The sequence below is a fragment of the Panulirus ornatus genome, chromosome 5, assembly GCF_036320965.1.
Source record: "Panulirus ornatus isolate Po-2019 chromosome 5, ASM3632096v1, whole genome shotgun sequence".
Taxonomy (NCBI): Eukaryota; Metazoa; Arthropoda; class Malacostraca; order Decapoda; family Palinuridae; genus Panulirus; species Panulirus ornatus.
This window is the reverse complement of record NC_092228.1, coordinates 29,499,640-29,521,561: the sequence shown is the minus strand read 5'-3', so window position 1 is coordinate 29,521,561 and position 21,922 is coordinate 29,499,640. Positions and strand designations below refer to the sequence as shown.

The 21,922-nt window shown below is 39.6% G+C and overlaps 1 protein-coding gene across 6 annotated transcripts in view; it reads left to right on the top strand.

Moving 5' to 3' along the window:
- LOC139748649 (17S U2 SnRNP complex component HTATSF1-like) overlaps positions 1–21,922 on the top strand; it is a 134,864-nt gene that overhangs the window by 4,054 nt on the left and 108,888 nt on the right. For 3 of the 6 annotated variants that reach the window (XM_071661905.1, XM_071661903.1, XM_071661904.1), the window contains exons 2-5: positions 6,764–6,915; positions 8,657–9,600; positions 12,745–12,922; positions 19,209–19,411. In XM_071661905.1, coding sequence (XP_071518006.1) covers positions 8,668–9,600; positions 12,745–12,922; positions 19,209–19,411 — 1,314 coding nt within the window. In that variant the 5' untranslated portion in view covers positions 6,764–6,915; positions 8,657–8,667. The remainder of the gene's footprint in view (positions 1–6,763; positions 6,916–8,656; positions 9,601–12,744; positions 12,923–19,208; positions 19,412–21,922) is intronic. The other 3 variants (XM_071661902.1, XM_071661906.1, XM_071661900.1) reach the window with 1 other exon arrangement.

The following is a 21,922-nucleotide window of genomic DNA, read 5'->3' as shown; positions in this document are numbered from 1 at the left end:
GAGGAATGGGATGTATTTAGGGAATCAGTGATGGATTGCGCAAAAGATGCTTGTGGCATGAGAAGAGTGGGAGGTGGGTTGATTAGAAAGGGCAGTGAGTGGTGGGATGAAGAAGTAAGAGTATTAGTGAAAGAGAAGAGAGAGGCATTTGGACGATTTTTGCAGGGAAAAAATGCAATTGAGTGGGAGATGTATAAAAGAAAGAGACAGGAGGTCAAGAGAAAGGTGCAAGAGGTGAAAAAAAGGGCAAATGAGAGTTGGGGTGAGAGAGTATCATTAAATTTTAGGGAGAATAAAAAGATGTTCTGGAAGGAGGTAAATAAAGTGCATTAGACAAGGGAGCAAATGGGAACTTCAGTGAAGGGCGCAAATGGGGAGGTGATAACAAGTAGTGGTGATGTGAGAAGGAGATGGAGTGAGTATTTTGAAGGTTTGTTGAATGTGTTTGATGATAGAGTGGCAGATATAGGGTGTTTTGGTCGAGGTGGTGTGCAAAGTGAGAGGGTTAGGGAAAATGATTTTGTAAACAGAGAAGAGGTAGTGAAAGCTTTGCGGAAGATGAAAGCCGGCAAGGCAGCAGGTTTGGATGGTATTGCAGTGGAATTTATTAAACAAGGGGGTGACTGTATTGTTGACTGGTTGGTAAGGTTATTTAATGTATGTATGACTCATGGTGAGGTGCCTGAGGATTGGCGGAATGCGTGCATAGTGCCATTGTACAAAGGCAAAGGGGATAAGAGTGAATGCTCAAATTACAGAGGTATAAGTTTGTTGAGTATTCCTGGTAAATTATATGGGAGGGTATTGATTGAGAGGGTGAAGGCATGTACAGAGCATCAGATTGGGGAAGAGCAGTGCGGTTTCAGAAGTGGTAGAGGATGTGTGGATCAGGTGTTTGCTTTGAAGAATTTTTTTTTTTTTTTTTTTTTATACCTCGTCGCTGTCTCCCGCGGTTGCGAGGTAGCGCAAGGAAACAGACGAAAGAAATGGCCCAACCCCCCCCCCCCATACACATGTACATACACACGTCCACACACGCAAAAGAATGTATGTGAGAAAAACTTAGAAAAGCAAATGGATTTGTATGTAGCATTTATGGATCTGGAGAAGGCATATGATAGAGTTGATAGAGATGCTCTGTGGAAGGTATTAAGAATATATGGTGTGGGAGGAAAGTTGTTAGAAGCAGTGAAAAGTTTTTATCGAGGATGTAAGGCATGTGTACGTGTAGGAAGAGAGGAAAGTGATTGGTTCTCAGTGAATGTAGGTTTGCGGCAGGGGTGTGTGATGTCTCCATGGTTGTTTAATTTGTTTATGGATGGGGTTGTTAGGGAGGTAAATGCAAGAGTTTTGGAAAGAGGGGCAAGTATGAAGTCAGTTGGGGATGAGAGAGCTTGGGAAGTGAGTCAGTTGTTGTTCGCTGATGATACAGCGCTGGTGGCTGATTCATGTGAGAAACTGCAGAAGCTGGTGACTGAGTTTGGTAAAGTGTGTGGAAGAAGAAAGTTAAGAGTAAATGTGAATAAGAGCAAGGTTATTAGGTACAGTAGGGTTGAGGGTCAAGTCAATTGGGAGGTGAGTTTGAATGGAGAAAAACTGGAGGAAGTGAAGTGTTTTAGATATCTGGGAGTGGATCTGGCAGCGGATGGAACCATGGAAGCGGAAGTGGATCATAGGGTGGGGGAGGGGGCGAAAATTCTGGGGGCCTTGAAGAATGTGTGGAAGTCGAGAACATTATCTCGGAAAGCAAAAATGGGTATGTTTGAAGGAATAGTGGTTCCAACAATGTTGTATGGTTGCGAGGCGTGGGCTATGGATAGAGTTGTGCGCAGGAGGATGGATGTGCTGGAAATGAGATGTTTGAGGACAATGTGTGGTGTGAGGTGGTTTGATCGAGTGAGTAACGTAAGGGTAAGAGAGATGTGTGGAAATAAAAAGAGCGTGGTTGAGAGAGCAGAAGAGGGTGTTTTGAAGTGGTTTGGGCACATGGAGAGGATGAGTGAGGAAAGATTGACCAAGAGGATATATGTGTCGGAGGTGGAGGGAGCAAGGAGAAGAGGGAGACCAAATTGGATGTGGAAAGATGGAGTGAAAAAGATTTTGTGTGATCGGGGCCTGAACATGCAGGAGGGTGAAAGGAGGGCAAGGAATAGAGTGAATTGGAGCGATGTGGTATACCGGGGTTGACATGCTGTCAGTGGATTGAATCAAGGCATGTGAAGCGTCTGGGGTAAACCATGGAAAGCTGTGTAGGTATGTATATTTGCGTGTGTGGACGTATGTATATACATGTGTATGGGGGGGGTTGGGCCATTTCTTTCGTCTGTTTCCTTGCGCTACCTCGCAAACGCGGGAGACAGCGACAAAGTATAAAAAAAAAAAAAAAAAATTATTTTTATTATTGTATAACCACGGCATCTTTAGAGGCTCCTGCAGTTTCAAAGCTTTGCTACAATCAGTAGCAGGGAAAGCATGTGTTTCTATGAAGAGAGAAGTTATACAGGTGAGGTTGTGCTATGATGATACAGCCTCACTGCAGTGACCTTTAACTGGCAGCTTATCCACAAGCAGCCAGAGTCCATTAACACCCTATGTCACAGTAAATCATATATATGATCTGGTATTATAGGATAGAAATGATGTCTGAGATATATCATAGACAATAAAGTAAAAGTGGCTGAGCATGAATCAGAGCATTACATTTCATTCTACAAAATCATATAACGAGATATAAAGATCAGAGAAAATGTGGGCTTGTCTAACAAATGTAGGTGAAACATTTGTCAAAAATCAATATAAGTAATGAAAATCTTACTTGTCATAGCATCTGTTATATATCTTAATTTTGATATAATTTTAAAAAGTAATGTTAATATCAAGGTTATCATTTTCAAGCTGTTGTGAGGGCTTTGCACTGTAAATGATGATAATTAGAATAATATATTTCATAGTGATTTACTATACATTTTCACTAATATCCTTCATTAATGTCACCTTATGAAATGCAATGGAAGAAAACAGTTTTTCAAATCACACTCTACTTCTCTTATTCTCTTTTCTAAACCCTTCAGAACAACTGCAAAACAAAAATTATTTAGATTTTCAGAAGTGTTAGTACCACATGGCTAGATTACTGCTCTATCTACGTTAACAACAACAGCTTGGTTAACCAACAACCCAGCTCGGCAGCTTTAGCCAAACTCGAACTGAAAGGCTAGACCTCTGAAGACCATTTCAGTTAAGCTCCAGACAAGATATTGATACTGCTTTATTTTGGATGCATGATAGAATTAACATAAGGCAGTAAAAGAAAAGCATAGCAATGGACTCATAGCATATAGTAGAAGTGATACAGAGGGATGTTAAGATGTAATGATGTTAGATAATCTGACGGTAGTTGGTGAAAGTTTTTTGAAGTTCATGGAAAATATAAGAAAAAAGCAAAGCTCTTCTGTAGGTAAACAGACTCTATGCAAACCTTATTTAACTTCCTCCTGTAGTTATTTTTTTTAAGAAACGTGATTATTTTGTACTTATGGTTTAATCAGTATCTGGAAGGTTTGGGTATTGTGCTTGCTTTTTTGCGCACACACCTGTTCCAGCAAGTGCATCCACCTCTGGCAAACAGTCTTCACCACAAGGTGGAAGGAAGACGGCACTGTTTTTTCTTTTTTTTTTTTTACTATAACAATAGGAAATGAAGTGTTTTAGATATCTGGGAGTGGATTTGGCAGCGGATGGAACCATGGAAAAGGAAGTGAGTCACAGGGTGAGGGAGGGGGCAAAAGTTCTGGGAGCATTGAAAAATGTGTGGAAGGCAAGAACATTATCTCGGAAAGCAAAAATGAGTATGTTTGAAGGAATAGTGGTTCCAACAATGTTATATGGTTGCGAGGCATGGGCTATAGATAGGGTTGTGTGGAGGAGGGTGGATGTGTTGGAAATGAGATGTTTGAGGACAATATGTGGTGTGAGGTGGTATGATCGAGTAAGTAATGAAAGGGAAAGAGAGATGTGTGGTAATAAAAAGAGTGTGGTTGAGAGAGCAGAAGAGGGTGTTTTGAAATGGTTTGGTCACATGGAGAGAATGAGTGAGGAAAGATTGACAAAGAGGATATCTGTGTCATATGTGTTAGAGGTGGAAGGAACAAGAAGTAGGAGATGAAACTGGAGGTGGAAGGATGGAGTGAAAAAGATTTTGAGCGATCAGGGCCTGAACATGCAAGAGGATGAAAGGTGTGCAAGGAATAGAGTGAATTGGAATGATGTGGTATACCACGGTCGACATTCTGTCAATGGATTCAACCTGGGTATGTGAAGCGTCTGGGGTAAACCATGGAAAGTTTGTGGAGCCTGGATGTGGAAAGGGAGCTGTGGTTTCGGTGCATTATACATGACAGCTACAGACTGAGTGTGAACGAATGTGGCCTTCGTTGTCTTTTCCGAGCGCTACTTCGCACGTGTGCGGGGGGGAGGGGGTGCCATTTCATGTGTGGTGGGGTGGCGATGGGAATGAATGAAGGCAGCAAGTATGGATTATGTACATGTGTATATATGTACATGTCTGTTTATGTATATATGTGTGTACGTTGAAATGTATAGGTATGTATATGTGCGTGTGTGGACATGTAAGTATATACATATGTATGTGGGTGGGTTGGGCCATTCTTTCATCTGTTTCCTTGCGCTGTCTCGTTAATGCGGGAGACCGACAAAATATAATAGAATAAGATAAATAACAATGAATTAAATCTCAGCACCTCAGTAAAGTTTGATGACTTTTATGTTTTGTTGAATTTACTGGTGTTACAGGTACTTTTATATCAATAGACCCCTCATTTCTCTAGTTCTTGTTACTTTTATACCAGTAGGCCCCTCATTTTGTCTTATCCTTTTACCACACACACACACACACACACACACACACACACACACACACACACTATCATACTGAGCAGATAAGAAATGAAGATGCAGTCTTTCCTTGCTGGTTTAATTCACTTAAGAAATGTACATATTTAGTCATGGTACCTTATTAACTGGGGAGTTTGTCATGGAATGGTGGGATTTAATGTGGAAGATGAATCAAGATTAAGGGAACATGCTGAGGATCAATGTCTTTTTGTTTGATGATAGATAAATGTAAGGTTCCTCTGGCAATACAGATGATGATTAAGTTATGGAAATATGCAGCGTATGTCACTTTCTGCTTATCTTCATGTTCGATCTAATGAAGGTTTTCAAATATTGTCTCAGTTTATCTTCATGCTCAATCTAATGAAGGTTTTCAAATATTGTCTCAGTTTATCTTCATGTTTGATGTAATGAAGGTTTTCAAATATTGTCTCATGCAATGATATGTTCTAGTTTGTGTAGAAGTGGCAGAGCCCTGCTTTCATATTATTTAGTGTTGTTTGTTGGTAGGAAATATGAGTCTTTTTTAACCTTATAGAAAATTTCATAACATGGTATGAATACTGTATGACTTTTGTTATGATTTTTACTTATGTTGCTTTTTGTTTCTCTTCATGTGCAGTCTAATGAAGGTTTTCAATTATTACCTCATACTTTGTTAATGTTCTGGTATGTCTAGAAGTGACATAGCTTTGTTTTCATATTATTTTTTGCTGTTTGTTGGTAGAAGATAGAAAAAGCTATTTCTTAACCATATAGAAAATTATCTATCTGTATATGTCTTTGATAACCATTCCGTCTGGGAACTCCCATCAAGGTTTGGCCACGGCAAAAGAGTCTCCACTTATCCCTGTCCTTACATGCCTCCCTCATGTACACCATTCCACACATTCTTCCTCTGTGCATAAAATGAAAATGGTGAGTACCTGGCAATAGAGCTTTGGGTAAGATCAAGTCATGTTATTAACCTCTTTTGAATCGACTAGGACTGTAACATACTTCCTTTGAAAAGCATTGTCATTGATTTGGGATCTGATAAATTTTTATTAGCTTCCTCATAATTGTAATGATATAGGGAGTGACATAACATCAGAAGTAGATGAATAATTGAAATGTGACATGTAGCACTTTCAATTAATCACTGCCAAAATTATTCAGGATTATATGAGTATTTAGCTTTTCCACTTTTGCCCCCTTTACTTAAAAGTAAAAGATTTTGGATTGGTAGGAGAATATTTTTTAAATCTAAGACATATGTCTTCGATGATTGTCCAAGAAATTTAGTTATTATTTGCTTGGTAAGATGAGAGCATTGCAGATATAATGACATGTCAGTCAATGTTGCCCTCACTGTGGCAGGGTTAGTGAATTGATTAGACTCTTACACCGCTTACAAACAGTTCACAGTTAAATTAATGTTTGCAAGGACTCCAGGTGATCTGCCAAAAAATGATACACAGTGATTAAAAAAGCCCTCAGCATGTAAATCAAATAAACTGGTAGGAAAACTCTTTGTAGTGTCATCAGACTTGATGGTAACTAAATTAATTAAACTAGCAACAATTAGGTATCAGAATGTTTGGGTGAATTTGATATTCCATGTAATTGTTTTGTGCAGTAAATTTGGAATATAGAAGTCAGAATAACATTGTCACAGAGGTATAGATCTATGCAAATGAGCCATTTTCTTTTTTCCAGAACTGTGGTTGGTATAATTAAGGATATATTCATATTATACAACCGTGTTTAAAATTTTGCGATGTTATTAAAGACCCAAATTCCTATTTAGACTATTTGAATTAGTTGTAACCTGTATGATTTTCTTTTTATAGAAACTCCAATGTTTCAGATATTGTTCCTGAAAGTATGTGGATCCACATCATTCGCATGAGATTAAGAAGATTTGAAATGAAGTATTGTACAGAAGAACGTAGGAATGGTATAGTTGGCATTTAACCAACATATTGATTAAACAAGCATAACTTATAGGAAAGAAACTCAGTAAGTTTTTGCTTAGAACTTGCTGCATGACCTCTTCAGAATACTGTTAATGGTTTGAGTAGTATAAGATACGATGAAGAACTAAAGCATCCTCATTTTGCACAATTTGGGTGTAAATTTAGCAATGAAATCTGATGAACTTTACCTGATAGTGAATTAGTTCAAATATGGTTTGACTTGCTGGAAAAATTATTATTATTTTATTTATTTTTTTTTATTATACTTTGTCGCTGTCTCCCGCGTTTGCGAGGTAGCGCAAGGAAACAGACGAAAGAAATGGCCCAACCCCCCCCATACACATGTATATACATACGTCCACACACGCAAATATACATACCTACACAGCTTTCCATGGTTTACCCCAGACGCTTCACATGCCTTGATTCAATCCACTGACAGCACGTCAACCCCGGTATACCACATCGCTCCAATTCACTCTATTCCTTGCCCTCCTTTCACCCTCCTGCATGTTCAGGCCCCGATCACACAAAATCTTTTTCACTCCATCTTTCCACCTCCAATTTGGTCTCCCTCTTCTCCTCGTTCCCTCCACCTCCGACACATATATCCTCTTGGTCAATCTTTCCTGACTCATTCTCTCCATGTGCCCAAACCACTTCAAAACACCCTCTTCTGCTCTCTCAACCACGCTCTTTTTATTTCCACACATCTCTCTTACCCTTACGTTACTCACTCGATCAAACCACCTCACACCACACATTGTCCTCAAACATCTCATTTCCAGCACATCCATCCTCCTGGAAAAATTATCATGAATAAATTTTTGCATAAGGGAGAGAGCAGTACAGAGTAGGAGAGTCACTGGATCCCTCAATAGGATAATGAAGGGTACAGGTGTAAGTATGGAAGTGAAGAGAGGATTAAGGGACAGCATAGTCCTCCCAACACTGACCTATGCAGCTAAGATATGGACATGGAATGAGTCACTAGGGTCAAGAATCCAGATTGTGGAAACGAACCATTTGAGAAGAGCATCTGGTGTTACTGGATAGGATGATGAAACAAATAAAGAGGTGTATGAGAATAAGGTATGGCAGGGAATGCAAAAGGAATGAGTTGTTGAGTGGTAGCATGGGTGAAACATAATACTTTGAGGGGTTTTGGGCTTGTGGAAAGAATGCAAGACTGGGAATTTACAAAGAGAGTGTATGATAGTATAATTAAAGTTGATGTTAGAGGAAGACCCCTGTGACATGGGCATATAGGATGGAGGAATACTGGAGGGAGAGCAATGGTGGAAGAATGCATGGAATGGTGTATGCAAGGGAGGCATGTAGGGACTGGGATAAATGGAGTCTTGCTGTGGCCACCCTTTGATGGGAGTTTGTGGAGCGAACAGCATCAGAGTTATAGATAGATAGACGGACAGACCAGTAATTAAAGACATGAGCTCAATAATTCCAGCTTATGGTAGGACTAGATCAGTTTGATTTCAGGTGAGTAATACATTAAACATTTTCATCATTGTTTGTCTCTTGTTCCAAGTCTTCTCGTTATCATTCTACTCATTATTTGGCTTGAAAGCACTATGTGTTCAGTAATTTTCCATGAATTCAAGTTTTTCATGGATGATTACTCCCAAATCTCTGATGTTTAATGAAAAAATGTATATCACTCATTAAGTTGGGGTTGCTACTTTTCTTTTGATACTGATTTTGTAATGATTATTGAAATCTTGAATGTCTAAGAATTTGATTGACTCTGATGATTTTAATTTCAGGAACTGTAGAAATGATGGCAGATCCAGTAAATACAAATTTCAGCAACAACCAGGTTGAAGCAGACACACAATCTGAGGGGGATATGGGGGTTCCTGAAAAGAATAAACAGTCAGATTTCTGTGATGTATCTGAGAATACACAGAAGATAGATCCTAGTGATTCAAAACCTGTTGAAGTGCAAAAGACAGGCACAAAGCCTGAATTGGTTAGTATGCAGGTTGATGAGCACCCTACAGAAGCAGATAGCTCTCTAATTACTGATGGTGAAAATGAAAAAAATGAAAAGAATTGTGCAAAAGGAGGTACTCAGCCAGATTTTGATTCTAATCAGAATTATGAATATATTAGGGGACAGTATTATTATACAGATAACATATCAGGTCAAAGATATTTATATGATGCAGATGCTGGTGAATGGGTTGTAACTAGCAGAAATAATGGTGAAGATAAGAATGAACAACAGGTAACGACAGATAGTGAAGGAAGAACTTACTACTATGCTGAAAATATGTACCTTTGTAGAGATCCTCATGGAAATGTATTTTTCTTGAATGAAAATAATGAATGGAAACCATGGACAGAGAAAGATGCTTCCATTCCACAGTCAGGTGGAGAAAAGAATTCAAAGTGGTATTTCTATGAGGGTGATTCTGTATTCTATAGAGACAATACCTCAAATACTGTGTATAAGTTACACAAAGAAAAAAATGAATGGGAAATCTTTGAGGGCAAACTTAAGAAGAGTAGACCACATATTGATGATGTGGAGGAGTTCGACACTGATGAAGATGAAGATTCTGAGGAAAGTAATAGTGGATTAGTACCCCCTGGTGCCAACAGTGATCCCAACATCAGCTATGATGGAGTTACATACACTAAGCTTGATCCAAGTGATAGTATGATGTACGAATGGGATGCTAACAGGCGGGCATGGTTCCCTAAGGTAAGTCGTTATTCAGTTCATGATATTTTTATTTCCTTGTTATTCATGTATTTACACTTCTGTTGTGTGAATGTGAAGATAGATGCACACATACAGAAGCATTTTCATAAATACATCTCATGTAGGTACAGAGAAAGTGAGATAGATGAGCACAATTAGCCAAGAACATGATTGGTAGTATGTCTGATCCAAGGTCTGTGTGGAGGTTAGGTTGGAGTTTATCACATCATTGTAATGTATAGATTAGCCATTTCTTACTGTTGAGCTGTAGATGTAAATGAAAAAAAAAAAGAAAATGAAAGTTGAGACTTAATAGAATGAAATCATAGCTGAGAGACTTAGATGAAGTGGTATGCAGGAAAAGAGGTCCTTTTGTCAGTAGAGAGGAACTCTTGGTTTCTGTTGGTCATCTCTCAGAATGTCTTAAGTCCAGAGTAAGGAATTTTATCTCTAAAAGATAATACTGTAGATATTTGCTGCCAGATAAACAAAGGTTTTTGAAATCTGTGCTTTCATAGAGGCATTACAACATATTCTCTTCCTGACTATGCCCAAAGGACTTTTTCCTCAAGCGTCATATTTCAAAGGAGTATGCATTGTCTAGGCAGATGGCTTAACAAAATCAGAGAGAATGTCATCAGAAATGTATGTAGGAAAGGAGGCTTTCAGTTGGATCCTTTCCTTAGGGGTGACTCCTTAGATGGATCTCTTTGCCACCAGAACAGTGCATCGCTACTAATGAGTTTACTTCAGTATGACATTGGACAGCTGCAGGAGATGCTCTATCCTTTGATTTTATTTTTTGGAACTAGAGTTATCTTTCCCTTTAGAACATCTGGGAAAAGTTTGTCTCAAACTAGATTTTGGGATTGCTCCAACAGTGGGATAAACAACTTTGGAGCTAGAGAATCCCTCAACTATGCTATACCTCCCTGTTAATGCCTCTAGTTCTCTCAGTACGATGTTACGACTTTTGGGTATGATGTAGGTGTGATGTTTTGACCTGACCCTTAATTAAGGGCTCGTAAGTGCCTCAGCTATTATGCAGGACTTTGATTTCTGAGTCCTGGGTTCAGGAAATTACTCATATGAATTTTTTCAAACACTTGAGGTTTGGAAAACCTTTGACAGATGACCTTTTACATAGCATTCATCCTTTCTTACAAAGACAGCACAAGTCAGTCTGGAAAGCCCTTCAATCCTTCTTTGAAGAAAATAATGTCTTGGGCTTGACTTCAGTTTTATGTTTTGAGTTTTCTAGCCTCTTCTATGGTGAGAATAAGGCTGGAGAGCCATTCAAGAACCCATCTCCAGGTTTTGGTTTTAATCTTATAGGTTTGGATAGGTTTTGTTTGGGATGAATTTCTCTGATATGACCCGTTGCTCCTCCGCTGCAACCCAAGTGGAAGTTTTCAAAAGTCTTAGATCTTTTGCAGTCTATTTGTCTTTTTGGTAGTTTGGCTCTTTAACATCCCATGAAAAACACTTTTCATTATATCTTTGGGCTCTGGGAGGAGAGTTGGTAATGTACATCCTGTGTCCAAGCACAAAAATCTTCTTTCTGTTATAGCAATATCTTACAGATTGAAATAAATCTAGACCTCAGATTTTTGATTGATAATGAAACTTGAATTTGGAAATAGTCTTATTGTCTCTCAAAGTCCTTTTGTACCTCACCAGAGGTTATCAGGGAGACCATTTATGTGTGCACCCTGGAACATTGAAACTCCTTTTGGCAAGGAATTTATCTACATGATTAATATATTTACTTTACTGGCTGAACCTAGGCTTTATGCAAGAGCACATAATCCAAGGAAAGTGGCCTTTGCCTGAGTCATCTTCAGAACCTTTCAGAGGAAATCAAGAAAAGGGGATTCTGCTACTCACCCTCTGCCTTGGTCAGGAATTGTCTGAGTTGAGATGTTCTGGATCTACCTTTTGTTGTTCTGGGAATTTCTCCCAATCATCAATGAAGATATTTGTATTTGATGTGGATTCTGTCTTCTTATCTGAAAGTTCCCAAAAACCCTTCTCCTTGATGTGGGTATGCTATCTTGCTCACAGGATGGACTGCAGAGGAGAGAAATGTAATTTTGAAAATTGAAAACCCTTTTCTTTCTAAGGCAGTTCCCATTATCATTTTTCTTTTTTCTGCCCTGCCCTCCCTTCACTTTTTTTACCATCCACAATCACTTTTAGATTGATGCCTTCAATCTGTGAATTCTAAGCTATTAGCACATTAGGAGTAGGTCAAGGACATAATTTTTGTGTTGGTGTTTGATTGGGGGAAGATGTTCCTGAAACAAGCGAAAAGCGCTGGGAAGGCTGGTGTTTCTTCACCAGAAACACAAAGGGATGGAAGGTCTTAACCCTGATTTTCCAAGAGGATATCAAAGGGAAGCTTTCATGCTAACAGGACACTGCCTTAGAAAGAATAAGTTTTTCAGTATTCAGATCCTGTGTGTTTGTATATAAAGGGACTTTTTTTTAGTTGGTCCAAGGCATCATAAGATGGATTTCGTTCTAAAATTTGGCATTTGGACCGTAATATTTCTATGTAAGTATGTATTACTTCTGCAGATATTATTGTTTTTCTTAAAGTAAACCACAGTAATCTGTTTAGTAAGCATAATGTCTTGCTTGCCTTAATAGGAATACATAGTAACTGTAAAATAGATGGTTATATTCATAGCATTTATCCCTGGGATGAGGAGAAAGAATACTGTCCTCATATTCTTTGTGTGTTGTAGAAGGTGACTAAGAGGGGCAGGAGTGGGTGGCTAGAAATCCTGTTTTGCTTTCCAAAAGAAAGGATAGAGCAAGGACCCAAGTGAGAATGTTTCCTTGTAGAAAGGATAGAGCAAGGACCCAAGTGAGAATGTTTTCTTGTAAGGCTCTGCCATCTGTTCTTGATGCTACCTTGCTCACACAGGTAATGGTGAGCATGTATGAAAAAAAAATGTTTTTTGTTTTTGATACATAGTGGAATTAGGTGACTTTTTTCATTTTATGAACGATACATAAGATGGAAATGTTGCTTTAGTTTATTCATTGTCAGTACAGAGCTCATAATACTAATCATCACTTTATGCCTGTAAACAACGTAGTACTGTTGGTATTACTAAAAAAAAATTTTACTTCAAGGTTGATGAGGATTTCATGGCCACATACCAGCTGTCATATGGGTTTAATCCAGACGGAACAAAAAATGAAAATCCATTAAAGTTTGATGATGAAGAGGAAGAAGAGGAAGCAGCAAGACGAGCTAAGGAAGAAGAAGAAAAGAAGAAAAAGAAAGTTAAGGAAACGAAGAAGAAACCATGTAAGATTATTTTTTTCCACACTTACCCGAAACAGCTTCCAGATACTTTTGAATTCCCTCACTTCTTCCAGCAGTCCCCCCCCCCCCCCATATCTACAGCACAATTTTGTACACTTTCTTCTTTCACTGTATATGTTTTTTTTTTTTTTTTTTTTTTTTTTTTTTTTTTGCCGCTGTCTCTCGCGTTTGCGAGGTAGCGCAAGGAAACAGACGAAAGAAATGGCCCAACCCACCCCCATACACATGTATATACATACGTCCACACACGCAAATATACATATATGGTTTTACAAAATATATACTTTCACTCTGTTTCCTTTCAGATACCACTTCTTTACTTTTACTTGCATTTACCTCCAATCACTTATGCTTACACATATCATGAAACACACAACCATCTGCAACTCCTCTTCACTCCCTGAAACATCTTAGTATAATCCACAAACAGGCTTGCCACTAGCCACCATATCTCACTGCCACACTCTATCTCTTCATCCCCCCCTTCCCTAGTTTTGCTTTCATCTCTCTAATCACTCCATCCATATATGTATGAAAAAGCCATGGAGTTATCACACAGCCTTGCCTCACACCTACATGTATCCCAGAACTTTTGCTCAGCTATCCATCCACTCTTACACATGCATGTGCTCCTCTGTAGACGACTCTTACTCCATCCAACAGTTTTCCCCCTATATCATATATTCTTAACACATCCCACAAAGCATTCCACTTGACCCTGTCATATGCTTTCTCCAGATCCATAAAAGCTGCATACAACCTCTTACCTTTTGCTGAATACTTTCCCATGGTCATCTTTACTACAAAAATCTGATCCACACATCCCTTACTTTTCACTTGTTCTGCATTCAGTCACTTCCATCAGTCTCTCAATTAATATTCTTACATACACTTTTCCTGGTATACTTAACAGAAATTTAGTAAGATTCATATTTCCACTGTGATTTTGTGACTGCACTTGTATTACTGTTTAGGATTTGGGATAATGATAATCCGTTGACTATATTTTAAGCTATGTTTGTTTATGTACACACTCTAGAAAGTTGTTTGGCACCTATGGCTCTGATACGTCCCGCAAAGATCAGTGGCGTGGTTGTTACCCCTGATGCTGATTGTATGTGTATGTGTGTGTGGGAAAGTAATGTGATGTTTTCTGTAGCTGCATGTCATATTTAATGGTTAATTAACAGAAATACATAGACTTAATGTGAAATATCCCTGGGGATAGGGGAGAAAGAATACTTCCCATGTATTCCCTGCATGTCGTAGAAGGCGACTAAAAGGGGAGGGAGCGGGGAGCTGGAAATCCTCCCCTCTTGTTTTTTTTTTAATTTTCCAAAAGAAGGAACAGAGAAGGGGGTCAGGTGAGGATATTCCCTCAGAGGCCCTGTCCTCTGTTCTTAACGCTACCTTGCGAACGTGGGAAATGGCGAATAGTTTGAAAGAAAGTTAATGTGAGAGCCTCTAAATGTCATAGCATTACCTTCTGTAATTTTTTTTTTTTTTTTTTTTTTTTATACTTTGTCGCTGTCTCCCGCGTTTGCGAGGTAGCGCAAGGAAACAGACGAAAGAAATGGCCCAACCCCCCCCCCATACACATGTACATACACACGTCCACACACGCAAATATACATACCTACACAGCTTTCCATGGTTTACCCCAGACGCTTCACATGCCTTGCTTCAATCCACTGACAGCACGTCAACCCCTGTATACCACATGACTCCAATTCACTCTATTTCTTGCCCTCCTTTCACCCTCCTGCATGTTCAGGCCCCGATCACACAAAATCTTTTTCACTCCATCTTTCCACCTCCAATTTGGTCTCCCTCTTCTCCTCGTTCCCTCCACCTCCGACACATATATCCTCTTGGTCAATCTCTCCTCACTCATTCTCTCCATGTGCCCAAACCATTTCAAAACACCCTCTTCTGCTCTCTCAACCACGCTCTTTTTATTTCCACACCTCTCTCTTACCCTTACGTTACTTACTCGATCAAACCACCTCACACCACACATTGTCCTCAAACATCTCATTTCCAGCACATCCATCCTCCTGCGCACATCTCTATCCATAGCCCACGCCTCGCAACCATACAACATTGTTGGAACCACTATTCCCTCAAACATACCCATTTTTGCTTTCCGAGATAATGTTCTCGACTTCCACACATTTTTCAAGGCTCCCAAAATTTTCGCCCCCTCCCCCACCCTATGATCCACTTCCGCTTCCATGGTTCCATCCGCTGACAGATCCACTCCCAGATATCTAAAACACTTCACTTCCTCCAGTTTTTCTCCATTCAAACTCACCTCCCAATTGACTTGACCCTCACCCCTACTGTACCTAATAACCTTGCTCTTATTCACATTTACTCTCAACTTTCTTCTTCCACACACTTTACCAAACTCAGTCACCAGCTTCTGCAGTTTCTCACATGAATCAGCCACCAGCGCTGTATCATCAGCGAACAACAACTGACTCACTTCCCAAGCTCTCTCATCCCCAACAGACTTCATACTTGCCCCTCTTTCCAGGACTCTTGCATTTACCTCCCTTACCTCCATAAACAAATTAAACAACCATGGAGACATCACACACCCCTGCCGCAAACCTACATTCACTGAGAACCAATCACTTTCCTCTCTTCCTACACGTACACATGCCTTACATCCTCGATAAAAACTTTTCACTGCTTCTAACAACTTGCCTCCCACACCATATATTCTTAATACCTTCCACAGAGCATCTCTATCAACTCTATCATATGCCTTCTCCAGATCCATAAATGCTACATACAAATCCATTTGCTTTTCTAAGTATTTCTCACATACATTCTTCAAAGCAAACACCTGATCCACACATCCTCTACCACTTCTGAAACCGCACTGCTCTTCCCCAATCTGATGCTCTGTACATGCCTTCACCCTCTCAATCAATACCCTCCCATATAATTTACCAGGAATACTCAACAAACTTATACCTCTGTAATTTGAGCACTCACTCTTATCCCCTTTGCCTTTGTACAATGGCACTATGCACGCATTCCGCCAATCCTCAGGCACCTCACCATGAGTCATACATACATTAAATAACCTTACCAACCAGTCAACAATACAGTCACCCCCTTTCTTAATAAATTCCACTGCAATGCCATCCAAACCTGCTGCCTTGCCGGCTTTCATCTTCCGCAAAGCTTTTACTACCTCTTCTCTGTTTACCAAATCATTTTCCCTAACCCTCTCACTTTGCACACCACCTCGACCAAAACACCCTATATCTGCCACTCTGTCATCAGACACATTCAACAAACCTTCAAAATACTCATTCCATCTCCTTCTCACATCACCGCTACTTGTTATCACCTCCCCATTTACGCCCTTCACTGAAGTTCCCATTTGCTCCCTTGTCTTACGCACCCTATTTACCTCCTTCCAGAACATCTTTTTATTCTCCCTAAAATTTACTGATAGTCTCTCACCCCAACTCTCATTTGCCCTTTTTTTCACCTCTTGCACCTTTCTCTTGACCTCCTGTCTCTTTCTTTTATACTTCTCCCACTCAAATGCATTTTTTCCCTGCAAAAATCGTCCAAATGCCTCTCTCTTCTCTTTCACTAATACTCTTACTTCTTCATCCCACCACTCACTACCCTTTCTAAACAGCCCACCTCCCACTCTTCTCATGCCACAAGCATCTTTTGCGCAATCCATCACTGATTCCCTAAATACATCCCATTCCTCCCCCACTCCCCTTACCTCCATTGTTCTCACCTTTTTCCATTCTGTACACAGTCTCTCCTGGTACTTCCCCACACAGGTCTCCTTCCCAAGCTCACTTACTCTCACCACCTTCTTCACCCCAACATTCACTCCTCTTTTCTGAAAACCCATACTAATCTTCACCTTAGCCTCCACAAGATAATGATCAGACATCCCTCCAGTTGCACCTCTCAGCACATTAACATCCAAAAGTCTCTCTTTCGCACGCCTGTCAATTAACACGTAATCCAATAACGCTCTCTGGCCATCTCTCCTACTTACATAAGTATACTTATGTATATCTCGCTTTTTAAACCAGGTATTCCCAATCATCAGTCCTTTTTCAGCACATAAATCTACAAGCTCTTCACCATTTCCATTTACAACACTGAACACCCCATGCATACCAATTATTCCCTCAACTGCCACATTACTCACCTTTGCATTCAAATCACCCATCACTATAACCCGGTCTCGTGCATCAAAACCGCTAACACACTCATTCAGCTGCTCCCAAAACACTTGCCTCTCATGATCTTTCTTCTCATGCCCAGGTGCATATGCACCAATAATCACCCACCTCTCTCCATCAACTTTCAATTTTACCCATATCAATCGAGAATTTACTTTCTTACATTCTATCACATACTCCCACAACTCCTGTTTCAGGAGTATTGCTACTCCTTCCCTTGCTCTTGTCCTCTCACTAACCCCTGACTTCACTCCCCAGACATTTCCAAACCACTCTTCCCCTTTACCCTTGAGCTTCGTTTCACTCAGAGCCAAAACATCCAGGTTCCTTTCCTCAAACATACTACCTATCTCTCCTTCTTTCACATCTTGGTTACATCCACACACATTTAGGCACCCCACTCTGAGCCTTCGAGGAGGATGATCACTCCCCGCGTGACTCCTTCTTCTGTTTCCCATTTTAGAAAGTTAATACAAGGAGGGGAGGATTTCCGGCCCCCCGCTCCCGTCCCCTCTAGTCGCTTTCTACGACACGCGAGGAATACGTGGGAAGTATTCTTTCACCCCTATCCCCAGGGATAATATACATATATATATACATATATACACACACACACACACACACACACACACATACGCACATACACACACACACACACACATACATATATATACATATGAAAAATGTAAGAAACAATTTAGAAAACAAACCTTCTGTAATATAATAATCAAATCCACATTCTGAATTAATGATTGCATGGCAACTAATGCACTGGGATGCAGTTTAAGGATTTCTCACGTTATGAGACATAACGACATAAACCCACATCATTACAAAGTGTATGGAAAGTATGTAACCATCCAGTAATATAAGACCACATGCACAAAGAACACAGACTGTTTGTGTATCGTAACAGTGATATAACATTAAGCACAGTACTGGTATGATTATGAAGCAGGAAGTGAGTCATGAAATGAGGTATGATATTTCTTTAGTATAACAAACATGATAGGATTAGTAAGTCTACGAAGGGATGACTGGTAGTGCGATTCATGTGAGACAAACAGTGTTATTGTTAGCATAGACATTTACCACAGGAGGATTGTTAAGTATCAAGTATGTTGAAACAGAACTGGTTTAACCTGCGCTGAATTGAGCTTTAGAGTGCACAGTTGGAATCACAATGTTTATTTTGGCTAATCACTATTTTATATGAGATGGAAAGTTCGGAGAAGACACCTGCAGCAATCACTGCACTACATGGTGTGGGCTTCAGCAATGGTGAAATTACAAGGCGGGTTATTGTGTTCAAGCACACACACTACTCCAGACTGTGTGTGAGCATCCATGCCAGATAGGTTAAACTGTGTCCTAGCAGCATGGGGTTCCTACACTGACTATTGATAGAATGAAAAGTAAAATAGCTTCTTATGGAACATGTTTATCTTTCCTATCAAGCAATTAACCAGCCTGGTGTATGACCAGTCAACCCTTTAATATAACTAATGCTCTGTGACCACAAGTCTGTCAGTAGGAAGAATAGATATTACTATGGCACTGCTGTGAATGCTGCTGTAGTGGTTATTTTGTATCATGAGGCATAATGTGGTTTTTGAAGCACAATCTGCATTTAGAGCCACTGTGAAATGGTATGCCAGTCACATGCTACAGAGTATCTAGCAACTCAGCAGGCCAGGGACACCAACCATGCTCCGTACCTCAGGAGTTTTTTGAAAAATTCTTGCGCGGTGTGTCGTATTGTGTCACGCAGTAAGGGTGCCAAATTATTTTTTATTGGGTGTACATGTCTGATATCATTAACTACATTCTCAGTTTCATAGGGCAGATCAGATACCTACATTCTCTTACATCATTCATTCACATTGTTAATGCTTATGCAGTATTTTGAAATGCAACAGGAATTCCCATTCTTTTGTAAGTGCTTCTTACTTTTTTTCTTACATTGGACACTAAGTTGATTTATCAAAATCTCCATTCTCTGTAATATATTTAAAGATACCTATCTCTGACAGCATGGTTTGAAATGGATGAGGCTCAGAACACAAAAGTTTATGTGAGCAACCTTCCAGACTCTCTGACAGAGAATGAGTTTTTGGAACTGATGCAGAAATGTGGCCTGATTCTCAGGGATGTTTCAACAAATAAACCCAAAATAAAAATGTATCGAGATGAGGAGGGGAACTTCAAAGGAGATGCACTTTGTACATACATAAAGGTAATGTTTTCTTGTCCTTTTTGTCTTGATTATTCATGAAATGAAATAGCCTGTTTTACTTACCCACATTGGCAATGGTGTCCCATTTGTTTGAAACTTAAGTGGATGTTATGTTTGTTTGCCATTTCCCACATTACCAAATAAGTATCAGAAGCTGACAAAGAAACAGCACTCATTTACTCACATACGGCATCTAATTGTCATACATAATGCACTGAAACCTGAGTCCTTTGTTCACAACTATGCTCCACAAACTTTTATGCTTAAACAACTTCAAAGCCTTGGTGCAGCCCATTGATTTTATTTCAGGGTATTGCTTAGTATTTTATCTGTTATTTTATTTCAGGGTATTGCTTAGTATTTTATCTGTTATTTTTAAGTCTGTTTCCATGTAATGGTAGATGGATTAAGTTTTTATAAGCCAACAGATGACTAATGTATGTCAGTTTGTTTACCGTATGAGAATGGGGAGAGTCATTATACATATTTATGCATGCCTGATACTTATGTTGCAAAGTGCGGATTGAATTGGTGAAACCTGTATACCCAATTATCTTTTATTCTTTGGCCTTCTTTTCATCGTACAACCAATCTACTTTTTTAGATTATCTTCACAATTCTTTCTTCTGCAGTGTGGTCTGTGTGACTACATTCTCTTAACATGCTTTCAAACATGTGCCTTTCAGATGTCATCATTTTACATATTTTTCTTGTTATTCTTTGATTTGTGAATGCTTTATTTGAAAGATGCTATGAAGGTGTGCTGTGCTGTGTTGTGGAAAGAGAAGCACAGCATGGTAGAATAAAAATTTAAGAAAGTTGGAATAGGAAAACTTTAGAAGGTGGAAAGAGAAGCACAGCATGGTAAAATGAAGATTTAAGAAAGTTGGTGGAGGAAAAAAGAAGTTTAGAAAATAGCAATGAAAGAAGTACAAAGAGTATAGAATATATGTCTGTAATAGAGAAATTAGAGATATGGGGACAGGGAAGAAAGAGTACTTCTCTCGTATTCCCCTTGTGTCATAGAAGGCAACTAAAGGGACCAGGAGTGGGGGACTGGAAATCCTCCCTTTCTTGTATTTCAATTTCTAGAAGAGGAAACAGAAGAAGGAGTCAAGTGGGTAGTGCTCATCCTCCTCGAAGGCTCAGATTGGGGTGTCTGAATGTGTGTAGATGTACTCAAGATGAGAAGAAAGGAGGGACAGGAAGTATGTTTGAGGAAAGAAACCTGGATATTCTGGCTCTGAGTGAAATGAAGCACAAGGGTAAAGGGGAAGAATTGTTTGGAAAAGTCTTGGGAGTGAAGTCAGGGGTTGGTGAGAGGACAAGAGCAAAGGAAGGAGGAGCACTGCTCCTGAAGCAGGAGTTGTAGGAGTGTGTGATAAGAGCGTTTAGAAGTAGATTCTTGATTGATATGGGTAAAACTGAAAATGGGTAGAGAGAGATGGTTGATTATTGGTGGTTGTACACCTTGTCATGAGAAGAAAGATCATGAGAGGCAAGTATTTTGGGAGCAGTTTAGTGAGTGTGTTAGCGGTTTGGTGTGTGAGACCGGTTATTAGTGATGGGTGATTAAATGCAAAGGTAAGTATTGTGGCAGTTGAGGGTATAATTGGTGTACATGGGGTTTTCATTGTTGTGAATGGAAATGGTGAAGAGCTTTTGGATTTGTGTGCTGAAAAAGGGCTGGTGATTGGGAATACCTGATTTAAAAAGAGAGATATACATAAGTATATGTATGTGAGTAGGAGAGATAGTCAGAGTGTATTATTAAACTGTGTGCAGATTGATAGGTGTGTAAAAGAGAGACTTTTGGATGTTAATTTGCTGAGAGGGGCTGCTGATGGAATGTCTGATTACTGTCTTGTGGAGGGGAAGGTGAAGATTTGTAGAGGTTTTCAAAAAAGAAGAGAGAATGTTGGTGGGAAGAGAGTGATAAGAGTAAGTGAGCTTGGAAAGGAGACTTGTGTGAGGAAGAACCAGGAGGTACTGAGTATAGAATGGCTAAAGCTGAGAGCAAATGAAGTGGGGAGTGGGTGAGGAATGGGATGTATTTAGGGAAGCAGTGATGGCATGTGCTTGAGAAAGGTGGGAGGTGGGCAGGTGAAGAAGTAAAGTTATTAGTGAAAGAGAAAAGAGAGGTATTTAGATGATACTTACAAGGAAGGAGTGCAAATGACCGGGAGGCGTATAAAAGAAAGTGGCAGGAGGTCAAAAGGAAGGGTTGAAAAGAGGGCAAATGAGAGTTGGGGTGAGAGTGTATCATTAAACTTTAGGCAAGTGCTTTGGAAGCAACTGAGTGATTGTGTCAGCAGTTTTGATGCATGAAACCAAGTATTAGTGATGTTTATTTGAATATGAAGGTAAGTAATGTTGCAGTTGAGGGTATAATTGGTGTGCAGAGAGTATCCAGTATTATAAATGGAAATGGGGAAGAGCATGTGGAGTTGTATGCTGAAAAATGACTGGTTATTGGGAATACCTGGTTTAAAAAGATAGATATACACAAGT